Genomic DNA, 14,155 nt, shown 5'->3' with positions numbered 1-14,155 from the left:
TTAGTGTTTACTTCCTGTCTGTCTTCTTCTGCTGTTCCCTTTAGTGTCAACATCATCTCTGTCTTCTTCTGCTGTTCCCTTTATTGTTTAAATCCTGTCTGTCTTCCTCTGCTGTTCCCTTTAGTGTTTAAATCCTGTCTGTCTTCTTCTGCTGTTCCCTTTAGTGTTTACTTCCTGTCTGTCTTCTTCTGCTGTTCCCTTTAGTGTCAACATCCTCTCTCTCTTCTTCTGCTGTTCCCTGTCATGTCTACTTCCTGTCTGTCTTCCTCTGCTGTTCCCTGTCATGTCTACTTCCTGTCTGTCTTCCTCTGCTGTTCTCTTTAGTGTTTACTTCCTGTCTGTCTTCTTCTGCTGTTCCCTTTATTGTTTAAATCCTGTCTGTCTTCTTCTGCTGTTCCCTTTAGTGTTTACTCCCTGTCTGTCTTCTTCTGCTGTTCCCTTTAGTGTCAACATCATCTCTGTCTTCTTCTGCTGTTCCCTTTATTGTTTAAATCCTGTCTGTCTTCCTCTGCTGTTCCCTTTAGTGTTTAAATCCTGTCTGTCTTCTTCTGCTGTTCCCTTTAGTGTTTACTTCCTGTCTGTCTTCTTCTGCTGTTCCCTTTAGTGTCAACATCCTCTCTCTCTTCTTCTGCTGTTCCCTGTCATGTCTACTTCCTGTCTGTCTTCCTCTGCTGTTCCCTGTCATGTCTACTTCCTGTCTGTCTTCCTCTGCTGTTCTCTTTAGTGTTTACTTCCTGTCTGTCTTCTTCTGCTGTTCCCTTTATTGTTTAAATCCTGTCTGTCTTCCTCTGCTGTTCCCTTTAGTGTTTACTTCCTGTCTGTCTTCTTCTGCTGTTCCCTTTAGTGTTTACTTCCTGTCTGTCTTCTTCTGCTGTTCCCTTTAGTGTCAACATCCTCTGGTCTTTTTGCTGTTCCCTTTAGTGTTTAAATGCTGTGTCTTCTTCTGCTGTTCCCTTTAGTGTTTAAATCCTCTCTGTCTTCTTCTGCTGTTCCCTTTAGTGTTTACTTCCTGTCTGTCTTCCTCTGCTGTTCCCTTTAGTGTTTACTTCCTGTCTGTCATTATATATCATGTTTTGTATAGGTAAAAGTGTTTTAAAGGAGATACAAATACTGCTATATATAAATGCGGTCCATTTACCTTTTTTTAAATCAAACACCTTTCTTTGTAAATAATCTACAGGAGATCAAGTTCAGCTTTGACCCCCAGCAGTGACTTTAAAGCACAATGTTCAGTAAAGGGATATTGGATCTGCTCAGTCTCACTACATCTGCTGTTAATTCTGTGGAGTGATGAGGAAGACGGATCTGACTGCAGGCATTAAAATACCTGGGAGATGAGATCTTATCTGAGAGCGGTAATTATGCCAAGTCCCTCAAAGGAGTTAAAAACACACTGATCCCTCTCCTGTAGTGTGAGACAGGACTGTAAGGGACTGGACAGATTATACATGAAATGCAGCTTTATGTGGTGACACGAGAGATTGTCATGTCCTCTTTGAGCTTAATATAGTATCGATGTTGTGTAGCTGAGTTAGGCTTTTGTTAGACTGCTTTTAGGAATACAGAGAATGATTTGACCGATAAATGAAGGCCTGGAAATGAAGTGGGAGACATCTTGAAAGGGTCAATATAACCAAAACTCTTTATTTTAGTACAAACTGTTCTGATGAAAACACTTGACAGTTATGTTATGGGTTATTCCGAGTAACGAGGACAACTTTTTAGGTGTCCCATTCACCTCGACTGTGTTGTACTTTAGGCAAATAAAGAAAATCTGGATCGAATTCTAGGGATGCACATTAATTGAAAAATTGATTAGTGCAGTTTCCAAGTTGCAGTAAGCTCAGTATTTGGTCAAATATGTGAAAATGTGTGAATGAAGTATTGAGGAAGTGCATAGAAGTCCCGGCCTCCTACATTATGCTATAGTTTTAATAACATATCATTCTTCTTATATCCAACATCTTATCAAAATTGCAAAATCAACCACTACGATTGCAATGTCATGATGCTTATTTTTGTGTAAAGTGACCCCTTTAACAGCTGCTAGCACATAAATACATTTACTATCAAGCACTTCTTCATGGGTTTTTAATAAAAGGGACAGTTTGGCCTGCTCTGTGGCAAAGAAACTAAAATGTACCACCATAAATCTTCATATGTGATGTGTTCAATTCATTTAGCACTGGTTATCCCCAAGCCTTGGAGAGATTGGCAACTGCTGGTCTCCCCCCTTATGTCTGAGGAAAAGAGAACAGACAGGAAAAAGACAGATTGTCCTCACCTGAAAAACAAATCCTTCATTCCTCTCTTGTTTACTCCTCAGCTCAGCCTCTTCCTGCTATATTTAGTGACCCGTGTCATGTAATCTTCGCCTCCCTGTCACCATGTGTGAAATGTCCAGTAGGGGGTCAAGCTTGGAAAGAGAAACAGAGTGTCACGGTGCATTTTGTCAAAAGCCCAGTCAATTCTGTGCCCTCCTCCAGCCAAACAGCCAAACAGCCAAACAATAAGAGAGCCTAAAAGTTATCAAGTCACGGGAGGCTTCAGGTTATGACGCTTCACACCTATGAAATGGATCAGGCATGAGTTTAAACTCTTATATATAACAAAAAATCATGCATGCCTCTGGAGATTTGTGTGTATTGGTTACCTTTTACTTTAAATTAAGTAAATTTACAAATAAAATAAAAAATGACCTTAATTTCCGGACTATTGAGCGCGCCTGAATATAAGCCGCACCAACTAAGAAAAAAAACGTTGTACATAAATAGGCCGCAACTGCCGCAACGTGAGGTATTTACACAGAGAGATGTTGTATATTTTTAATTACCGCTTTTTTCCAAGCAGTGTCACACAGTGCCTGTAACACGGCAGTAAAACAGCAGTAAGACAGCTTACCAGAAAAGTCATTCATCGTTAAATAAATTTTCCCTTTGCGCACTAAAACCTCTTCAGTGTTCAGTGTTCAGCTAGATCGATCGCCTTTAACTTAAAAGCTGCATCATAAGCATTTCTTCGTGTGTTTTCCATAATGGGGGTGTGTGCATGATGTGCAACAAACTATGGTAGCGTCTTCCTTTGGCGTATTATCTCTTCCACCAATCTGTCTCGCTTTTGCGCTTCCTGCTAGAGCGCCCCCTGGTGGCCGTCAGCTCGTAAAGCTCTATGGATTTAGCCGCATCATTGTTTAGGCCGCAGGGTTCAAAGCGTGTGGAAAAAGTAGCGGCTTATAGTCCGGAAATTACGGTATAATAAATACATAAAACAACATAAAAAATAAATAAAAAGTGTGTTAAAAGGTCCCTAAGACCCTTTACATATACTGGGTTGAATTAAAAATATAATATTAAAAAGCAACACACCATTAATTACACATATTTGCAGAAATACAGTAATATTGTGGAAACAGGACACAGACTTTACTCATTTAACTACATAAGACTTGTTGACTCTAAGCAGCGTTGCAACAATACAACAATATTATACTAATACATAAAGCTTCAATATAATAAATCCAACCCAATTTTCATTCCTGTTGGAGTGGATTAGTTTCGACTGCAGGAGGAAACCGTGTGCAGCGGCCCATCGCTTTACACTTTACAGTAATGGGCCCAAAAACACATGAAATCTCAGGATAATTCTCCTCCTAATTACCCGATTCAAGCCTGTAATAAGATGAATTCCACTTTGTTTTCCAAGTTCAATTATTGTTTTTATTCCCATGTCTTTTGGTGAAAGATTTAATGTATAAACAAGAAACTGCTCACTATTAAAAGCCTCCCCCTCCCTCAGATACACACACACAAATATACTTCCTTTTCCACCTCAAAAAAAGACCAATGTAGCTGGTTTTTAAATCCTGGTTTTGTTGCTCTCTTTATTTCATTCATTATACATTTCTCTAAATCAGATCACTCTTTAGTCAGTGTTATTTTTGGATTATTCAACGTATTTATTCTTCTGTAACTCTCCATCTGTGCCAGCAGCTCGTTGATGAACCCTTGAATTATTAATCGAGATCAATGGCTTACAAATAATTAATGTTCCTGAAGAAGCTGTGCCATTACCGCTGTCAGGACAACAGAAATAAACAATCTAACAGAATTCAGTATTAAACCATCGATGGAACCAGAAGAAATGTAAATATTGATATGGTTTAAAGAAATAATGCACATGTTATTAAGTTGGGGGTTTTCTTTCTGTCTAAAAATGGAAATGTTGTCTAGCGTAGAACTCAGAAAACAAGTCATCTGAGGCACTTTTCTAGACTCTCCTTATTAGTATCTTCCCTTCAATAACAGATCTGAGTCCTTCATCCATCACTGCAAATGAGGCCTTAGATTTCACATGAATACCAGATTAAATACTCTGTACTTTTAATTAAGTAAACAGAAAATTAGAGGCTATTATAATGATGTTAATCACACTCTGCAATAGCAAAAATATTCCCAGGCGATGAACTATTCTTTTAAATTCCTATATTTTTCAGTAAATCGCCGATGTTGAAGTGTTTGAGACGTTGTATCACAGACTGGTCCATTGTGAGCCCGGTTCTTCCCCCTCTCTGCACAGCTTTGATCCAATGAGCGCTCCCTGTTAATCAGAAACTCAAACAGACCTCTGATCAAAGACAGAAATCCTCCTGAGCGCTAAAGAAGCCCCGAGCTACAGCATTTAAAATATATAGTTGGCGCTATTCAGACAGAATTTCATTAAGTTAATGGAAACCAGAGCGGACTTTATTAAGCCTTGTTTACTTCCTGCCTCTCATTTGGGTTTACTACTTTATTAAATGCCCCTTTGATGAGTTTGATTGGCCAATGTCTACATCAAACCTGTGTTTTAAATATCAAACCTTCAGGGAATATTTACATGAAATATTGAAATTGTTCTTTTTAATAATGGGAGATAATGAAATACGGGAACGCTCACAAACGCATTTCCTTCTGAAGCGATGACTCCTTTTTCACTGAATCCTTAAGAAGTGGACTCAAGTGACATTAATTAACCAAGCAATACATAATTTAGTGTTTTGAGGAAAAGGTCATGATATAATCCCATTAACATGCCTTAAAGGAAATGTAATAAGATACAGTGTTCTGTAGAAGAGCTGAGGAGAGGAAATGACTCACTATTTTTAGTGTCTTTACTTAGGTTATTGCAAAGATATAAAGAGGAAAAGCCTAATGAAGGAATTAATGACGTTTTGCAGTGATGATGTTTTTATGTACTTCATGCAGGTTAGCATTGCAAGGCTACCAAAACCAACGGGATTTTTCCTTTGGATTTGTGAATATTGCGATAAATATGATATGGTACAAACAAATGTAATAAACTTACAATCTCCAGAAGTACAAATCTAATGTTGGGCTATAAAAGAACTACAGGCACGGTCACATGACTTCACGTCTCCACCGCTAAGCTAAAGCGGCTAATGTTGGGCTATAAAGGAACTACGGCACGGTCACATGACTTCACGTCTCCACCGCTAAGCTAAAGGAGGCTAATGTTGGGCTATAAAGGAACTACAGCACGGTCACATGACTTCACGTCTCCACCGCTAAGCGAAAGGCGGCTAATGTTTGGCTATAAAGGAACTACAGCACGGTCACATGACTTCACGATACGACCGCTAAGCTAAAGGAGGCTAATGTTGGGCTATAAAGGAACTACAACACGGTCACATGACTTCACGTCACCAGCGCTAAGCTAAAGGCGGCTAATGTTGGGCTATAAAGAAACTACAGCGCGGTCACATGACTTCACGTCACCAGCGCTAAGCTAAAAGCGGCTAATGTTGGGCTATAAAGGAACTACAGCACGGTCACATGACTTCACGTCACCACCGCTAAGCTAAAGGCGGCTAATGTTGGGCTATAAAGGAACTACAGCACGGTCACATGACTTCACGTCACCAGCGCTAAGCTAAAGGAGGCTAATGTTGGGCTATAAAGGAACTACAGCACGGTCACATGACTTCACGATACCACCCAAAGGCGGCTAGCGCTGGTCGTGATGACATTTAGAAGTCTCATTTAGTGACTTGTTAGAATCCTACTTTTTATGTAACGTATCGTTTTGTTTCGTACTGTATGTCTTGTAATCCTCAGGTTCAACAAGCCTTACATCAAACTGTCTCTCTGGAGCTAAAAAGGGCAAATTAAATCCTTTTCCTCCCATGACAAGAAGCCTCCAACCCCAGACGTCACCTTTACAGAGAAAGGCGCTCGCCGTCTGCCCTTCAACAAAAGCGGAGAGCCATCCCACCATTCAGTCTGAGAGCCTTTTAATGAAAGCTGCATCCGTACAAGCCCCCACCCACAAAAGCTTCCTCTCAGGAACATCGTGATGAGATCTCAGCCTATTTGTCTCGACATCACTCACTGAAAACAAACACCCCCGTCTGTCTGTGACACACTAAAGCTGTCATCAATATGGCCCGCTGCTGGAGTGAGTACATGTTCGAGCGCTCAATAAACTGCCACCGCGCCGCAGGGAGAGTGATGTTCAGAAACTACTGATTTGGGTCACGGGGCAAGCTTTTGTGAAGAGGGAAATTGATAAAAATGAAAGGGAACGCTTGTAAAAACAAAGCAGAAAAGTGACATTTCTGCTTCACATTTCATGCAATAGGCCACAGTTTGACTTGACATTTTCACTTGGCGTAAGAGAATTGACTTTCAAGAGAAGGCTCTTAGGGAATCTCACTTTACTTTCCTCAGAAAGCTTAAGGTGTAGGAATGAGTCCTAAGCATTTCACTGACTCCTGGTTCCCTATTCTCAAAGTCAATGCTTTGTTGTGAATGTGGTAAACGATGCAACACGACACAATATGACACAGTTCATGCATTTTGCCCTCCCGCTTCAACAAATGGTCTTTACTTTCACGTAGCCTGTATTAATTGTCTGTATTCATTTGGAAATATAGCTGAATAAAACAAAGGATGAAAAGGAGGTCTTACGTTACTGCTAGGTGGAGACAGGTTTTGACTCCAGGCAGACGTGTTTATGACCAGGCTTAAAAGCAGCTTAATATCGACCTGATGGACGACTCACCCTTCTTGGGCATGTACGGTTCATCTACTGTTCTCCTCTGCAAAACCTTTTATTAAAACTTCAGAGTTGGGAGGCGTCTGAAGTACACAGTTACTTAAGAGAAGGATCTGAGTACTTCTTCCGCCTCTGCTGCTACAGCCTGTTTGCAGAGTGGAGATCAAAGCCAAAGTCTTTGGTGTCAACAGAAAGAAGCTCAAATCGTTCACATGCATGTCCATCAGAGCAATCAGGTTACCTACCAAAAGCCATCGATCGGTCCGGAGTGAATCTGCAGCCGCTGCAATTACGCTTATTTGAAAGTGAAAGGTGGAACAGAATCTGCAATCTTCTCGCACCACCTCGACGCTGGGGTCTTAAGATAGAGAAAGCTGGCCGGATTAGTGGGCAGTGATTGTTTATTGACAGGACCTGCAGACACTTTCCCTTCACTGATTAATTCACAGCATATGATAACTCCAAGCCATTAGAAAAGTGTCACTTCTCATCAGGCTCAGGGTCACGGTGAACAGCAGCCACACGACCAGGAGGAGAGAGGTAAAGGGAAATGAATAAGTCCAGCGTCAGATTAGATTCTGCTCAGTTTTGCATCGATATATTCATGAATGATGACGTGGATATTTGTGTGTTGCATCAGCAGGACGACACAAACTACTCTCCTGAAAATATGTGTGTATTAAATACATTTCAAGCATAAAAAACTCCTAGTGAGCTTAAGAAAAAAAACTGTTTTGGTTTCAGTCAGTGTATTCTGTTCAGAGCTTCATAGCAATGTGGACTTTTTCAGTCTTCAAAAATATGCACCAATTTAACAGGAATTAAAATAGTGCTGTGTGTGTGTGTGTGTGTGTGTGTGTGTGTGTGTGTGTGTGTGTGTGTGTGTGTGTGTGTGTGTGTGTGTGTGTGTGTGTGTGTGTGTGTGTGTGTGTGTGTGTGTGTGTGTGTGTGTGTGTGTGTGTGTGTGTGTGTGTGTGTGTGTGTGTGTGTGTGTGTGTGTGTGAACTCAAGGCATGTCATTCACTATTTCAATTCCTGTTAAATTAATAAATAGTATATACACACACACACACACACACAAGAGTAAACACACTCACAAACGCTCACACACACACACACACACACGTTATTTTTTCTGCAAATGGACCCATTTTTGATGATTTGAGAAGGCTGTGTCTCACAGCTGATCCGAGGTGGATTGTTCTGCTCCGTTTGAGGCTCTTAAAGACGTCCACTGCTTGGAAATTAAACACATTTGTCCAGGAAGTACAAAGCAGGGAGATTTCCAAGCCTGAGCTCCGTGGAAAGCATTGAGAAAATTAGATAAAAATACAAGTTTCATAATCGGTTCGATCCAGGCTCGATCCAGGCGCCTTAAAGTCCTTTTTCCTATTGCTGAAGGAATCTTTTGTATTCAGGGTTTGTAACAGGACAGAATATAAAGAGATTACATTGTTAAATTGCAGCATGAGGGAAGCTTCACATCACAATATGCCTCTTCACCTTGACTTTATTTAGGTGTGAACTCGGACCACTTATCATAATGGCTGGATGGCGAAATCACATTACCCAAATCCGCTTAGAGTAATGGCGGATTCTTTACAGCTGTTTGCATCAAAGCCTGAATGTATTCCTTATTTTTCACATCAAGTGAAAATGAAACGAGTACAGAATGGTAACTCTTCAGAAGGTGAGTGAGGCGTTCAGGCGTAAAGCTTTGAGTTGTAAACAGCACGCCGTGACCTTTCAGATCCGATGGTCTGTCAGTCTGAGGTCCGCCATCACTCTGACACACCGTCTGTGGACTGAATGAAGTGTTATGATGGAGCCTTTTCATCAATGAAGGTGATTGACAGCTCGTAGGCGCGCTACTGAATGCAAAACATCGATCAGTCTCCACTGGAGGCCAGAAGATAGATACAGGCTTTTATTTTGAAATCCTGTCTGGAGTCCTAAATTGATTCATTGATCACAGCAGAAGTTGGAAGGACGTTCAGCTCTTCTGTCGTTGCAGAATAAAGCCACGGTGTCATTTCTGAACTTGATTTTTATTTGCATATGAATAATTACCTGCCGTCTTTATTGTTTTTATTTTACGCTCCACAAATAGACATGTCTTCGGATATGCAGATGTGCAATATAACTTTGACTCAAGAACAAATACACATCATGTGACAATTCTGAGCTCATGTTGAAGCCTTAATGAATACATTAATTCTTGTGTCAACGAAAGAAAAACTTTAAAAGAACAACGTGTCGACATCGAGTCGGTGCCAGAAGCTCTGGTTTTTCATGAATATCTTTCTGTATTTGAATTGTGTTTGGTGTCTTTTTTTTAAAGGGACGTGCTGGGCAATGTGGAGGTGATGCAGCTGGACTTTGAGATGGAGAACTTCACCAGCCTCTCGGTGACGCGGAGGATAAACTGGAACATCGACTACAAGGGCCAGAGCCCACCGCCCGAATCAGAGAAGGTGGTGACGGAGCTGACGGTGGTGCAGAGAGACATCCAGGCTATCATCCCTCTGGCCATGGTGAGTGAAGATCTAGATCCAGAGGGACTCAAAGGCTTTATTGTCCTATGCACAATCTCTACAGCGCAATGAAACTCCCAGGCTCCTCCAATAGTGCAATACACTTCAAATATGGAAAGAAAGACAAATAAAATACTGCAAGTGATGCAATGGCACCGAAAGACACCTATGTCCATGCATCTGCAGGAAGAAAAACCCTTGATTATTAATATTTTAGGAAAGTTCGAGTTGCTTTGCATGTTGTTTAATCGGGAGTTCACGTAAACAAATGTGTGTTATTCTTTAAAAGGTCTGACATATTTCCCCTATCCCCCTGACAGTGTGTGATACTGTAAAGAAGAGGAATCATTTTATCTATCTTCTCATTCTGTTCTTTCTACTGGAACTGCATATGCTGCAGTCAGTTCATTTGACTTGGGTCCCCGAGGTCCCAAATTCATATTAGAAATGTTACTCTTTTCAGGGAAACAATGATATGAAGTCATTCAGAATAAATTGATTGACAAAGTTATAGCAATTGGAATGATACAATAAAGCCCCCTTGCATAATACCAATTAAAGTGTCCCTCTGGGATCTCAGTGGGTGGAATGTGGATGGTTGTTTTAAATAAAACATAAGTGAAAACGCCTCTTTCAAAATGTAAGGAAGAGGATTAACCAGCTGTCAAAATGCATCATGGCATTCTGCTGTCACTTATTGCAAGTCACATTGGACAGAAGCGTGGGAGAGAAACTCCCTCTGCAGGGAACACAGGGATTTTAGCCTTTGCAGACCATGCACTAAAACCTATAGAACACACTACAGGAGAGGGAAAACCCCAAAAAGCAGAACAGGGCCTCTTTAAAACATGCTTTGATACGCTGAATTCCCGTCATCTTGATAAGTTCCTGACATCCAAACAACCTGTTGTAGTTATTCTGAAGATTGTGTCTCTTTGCTGCAAATTGTGTTTGTCACAATCAGAGATCGGTATGATCTTCAGAGTTGTGTAATCCCATAATGATGCTTCCACGTATTACTAAGCCCCAGGCAGCAGAAACTCTCTTAAAGAACTGCTTCATCTTTACTCAAACTGCATATCTTTCTTTCTTTATGCACTGAGCTAAATATCAGGAACAGAGCGTCAGACACAACACGGACAGATGCTCATTAATTAAAAACCTAATCAACATCTACACTCGTTAAGCAAGTCGACCAATCCTAGAACAATTAGGTATCTATTTCACTTTTAATTTGGGCTGTTGTCCTTGTCCTGTGAAAGGTGCAATTAAGTGAGGGTAGTAAATAGATAACGGGAACAAAGGGGAATCAATCAAGGAGGTGCTGAACATCTCTAGCTATACCGTGCATGGTAGAGTGCGTGCGCGTGCAGGAGTAGATATCCACCATCATCTCTTTGCTTAATAACAAATGCTCTTTACCTAGAGCTCCATTAAATAAACGTGCACTGCGGTTGCGACTCCTGCACATCTGCTGCAACATACGGCTCGCTTCCTATCCCCGGTGCCCTTGGAGTTTGGGATTAGCAAAGCCTCTTGTACCCAGATGTGATTAGCTGCGTTGCAAAATGACATTTCTGCTCGTGTGCCTTGTTACATTTGCATTTTGAGGCAAAATGGCCAGACATACTGGTGCTGTTTACCTGCAGGTTTATGCAGGATTACTATTGTCATTGTCTGAATTTCTTTACATTTTCAAGGCATTTCAAGCACTGTAGTCGTTTTCTTGTTGGAAAGATTGAAGATTTGACTGCATTTGTTTTGAAGTAGCAATAAAGAAGAAGGAGAGGATCAATTTGGAAGGTTTCCCCACCCTGGGAGTTAGTCTAGTTAGTCCATCCAGTAGCAATGACAATGATATTTATTGTCACTTTGAGACCTTCTCAGATCCTTCAGCCTGATCATCCCTCTTCCTTAATTGTCAGAAAAGCATAAAAAGGCGTCGGACTATCCCTAAAAACTTTAATCTTGAGGCAAAACTTATTGATTTCCACATCTGCAGGTCTTTCACCCGTGGTTCGATTCGAGAGCTGACACTTTAATCCATCATTTGAGTTGTGGAGACTAATTGGATTGTAAATGATATCAAACCAAAAAGTGGACGTCCCACCTCCCCCAGCAGAAGAAGTGGCAGTTAAACAATGGTAACAGCCCATTATACATGATTGATGAAGTGAAAACAGTGTGTGTTATCAGAGCAAACACAGCAGACCATCTTCATCATCATGGCAGCTTGTTGAGAGGCCTAATGGGATTGTGTGTGCTGTGTGATGAACACTCAGAAAGTTCAGAAATGACTTCACTCAGCCTCCCAACATCAGTTCTTATCAAAGTGAAATCATAATCATACTGAGGAGCAGAACATTGCAGGGTCCAGTTGGGAAAATAGCAAGAATGTAAGTCTTTTTGTTTTAAATACATACCTTTGCTTTGTCTGTATCGGTTTCTTTGCTGTTGGATTATCACCCACTAGAGTTCATCTTGACATATCATGAAATAATAATGAAAAACAAGCTCTCAAAATGTTTGTTTCTCAAATTGAAAAGGGACTTCAGGGTTAAAAAATATAGGAAATAAAATACAGCTGTGTCGTCATTTACATCATTTATTGAGTTTTTAAGCTTCATATTTTCTGACAGCTGCATATGAGTTATATTATATATAATATAATCATCTGAAATGCAGAAATAGTCCTGTCATAAATGTAGTTTATGTTATTAGAGTAATGCTTTTACAGGTGCATGCCTTTAGTTGTATGACCACAGTAAAAATGTAGTTTTAGAAATGCCAACAAACACGGATTAGAGCAGAACATTTCATTCAATCAGAGCATGTTTGTGAAATGCTACATCTCCCTTTTGCATTTTAAACACTGAAATGACACGAAATGTTTGGATACACAAGTCCAAAACAGCTCACTTTTGGAATCCGATCCTCCAGATATTCTAATAGTGGTACCTATTGTGGCTGAGGCTTTATCTGCAGAAACTCAACAACATGAACAGACATGCTAAATTGATCCTGAAACTCCAATGTCATTGTTATGAAACTTTAAACAGTTCGACAAATCCCTAAAAAAAAGAAATGCTGACAGTCAGAGCTTTCCTTATTTTCACTTGTTGTTGTTGTTGTTGTTGTTGTTGTTGTTGTTGTTGTTGTTGCTGTTATGTTTACCCTCTCCTGCATATTGTGCTTTTACCACCCCTGAGGCTACTTCATTGCGATGTGAATGATCGAATGACTGTGATTGATATCTAAAATGTGAGAAAGGTATTTAATTACTGCTGTTGAAGTGTAGTTTCTAGTCTTCCCGTCAGCAAGTGCTTATCTCTTTATTATAAAGGGATGTGATTGTGCTGGGAACATGGCCACTGTGTACTTATACATCAAGTTATCCGTCTCAAGGGCTTTTTATGAGCCCGTCTGTACCGCTCAGGTCAGGAACTGAAGCGTTTTGCACAGGGCTGAAACCGGTTGAAGGAAAACGACACTGTAACATAAAGCCTCTCATCCTTAGACTCTCTTTGTGCCGTAGCCATTTTAAGGTGGATGCAAACAATGCAGCTCTTTTCAGATGGTGCCATACACCCACTGAGAGCTGGAAGAACAGATCAGCACTTTGAGAAAAATGCTGAGATAAAGAATTGGGAGGTTGTTCTGTCTCAAGATACGAGCAGGACGCATGAAAGCAACAGAGAGGAAGGTTCAGGGTGGATTCCTGCAGTCATTTCAGACCGTTAAAAGTAAGGACAAAGCTGGTAAATGGACAGTAAAGAGAACGGAGAAGGTTTTATGGTCTGCAGATTGAGCAGCTACAGTTGACCTGGAGAGAAGAGGAGGAAGAGAAAAGTGTTATTACCGCAATGTGAGAGGAGAAACAATTCCAGGACGGCGAAGTAAAATCAACCCTGAGGCTTGTCACATAGTTTAGTCTTCTGTTAACACAACACACCCTCTTTCCAGGACATCCTTTTCACTTTAGGAGAAGAGCGCTGAAGAGGCGAGAAAACAGGAAGCAGTCGCTGTTATTTCAGATTTCCCCGACTCCATTAGCTGCTCTGCGCCACAGCGGCTAGCAGATGTTAAATAAGAAATGATGCTTCGTGGTGCACAAAGCCCGGAGCTGCAGTGGCTATGTTTGTCTTTGACAATTCGTAAAGATATGGCAAGATGTAGTGTTTGCATTATTCAAAAGCAGGTGGAAATGGTGCAGGTTTACCACGAGCATTTAACTTAACACTAACCACAGTACGTTTCCTCACCTCAGTGCTGGTTCACACACACTCTGTCTTACACACACACAGTAATGGATTATATTTGACTGGAGGACAATAACCATCATAAGGATTGCTTCACTGAGATTACTCAAAAATATACGAATTCACAATCACTTTAAATAAAGAATATTGTTATAGTTTTGTCTGAACAGTAGTTAATAAATATGTGATACTGGACATACTTAACATAAATAATGTAGTTTAAAATCATTTCTTGTTGAATTTGAAATTATGTAAAGGGACAAATATTTAGTCAAATATTGAATTGGACTAAATGAAAAAAAATTGGTC

At 40.5% G+C, this 14,155-nt stretch overlaps 1 protein-coding gene across 2 annotated transcripts in view; it reads left to right on the top strand.

Annotated features, from left to right (window-relative positions):
- Positions 1-14,155, top strand: part of tmem132e (transmembrane protein 132E) — a 354,237-nt gene that overhangs the window by 297,212 nt on the left and 42,870 nt on the right. For both annotated transcript variants that reach the window (XM_063896187.1, XM_063896186.1), the window contains exon 4: positions 9,395-9,587. In XM_063896187.1, coding sequence (XP_063752257.1) covers positions 9,395-9,587 — 193 coding nt within the window. The remainder of the gene's footprint in view (positions 1-9,394; positions 9,588-14,155) is intronic.

The sequence above is a fragment of the Eleginops maclovinus genome, chromosome 11, assembly GCF_036324505.1.
Source record: "Eleginops maclovinus isolate JMC-PN-2008 ecotype Puerto Natales chromosome 11, JC_Emac_rtc_rv5, whole genome shotgun sequence".
Lineage (NCBI taxonomy): Eukaryota > Metazoa > Chordata > Actinopteri > Perciformes > Eleginopidae > Eleginops > Eleginops maclovinus.
Note: the sequence above shows the minus strand (reverse complement) of the source record. Positions and strands in the feature narration are given on the sequence as shown.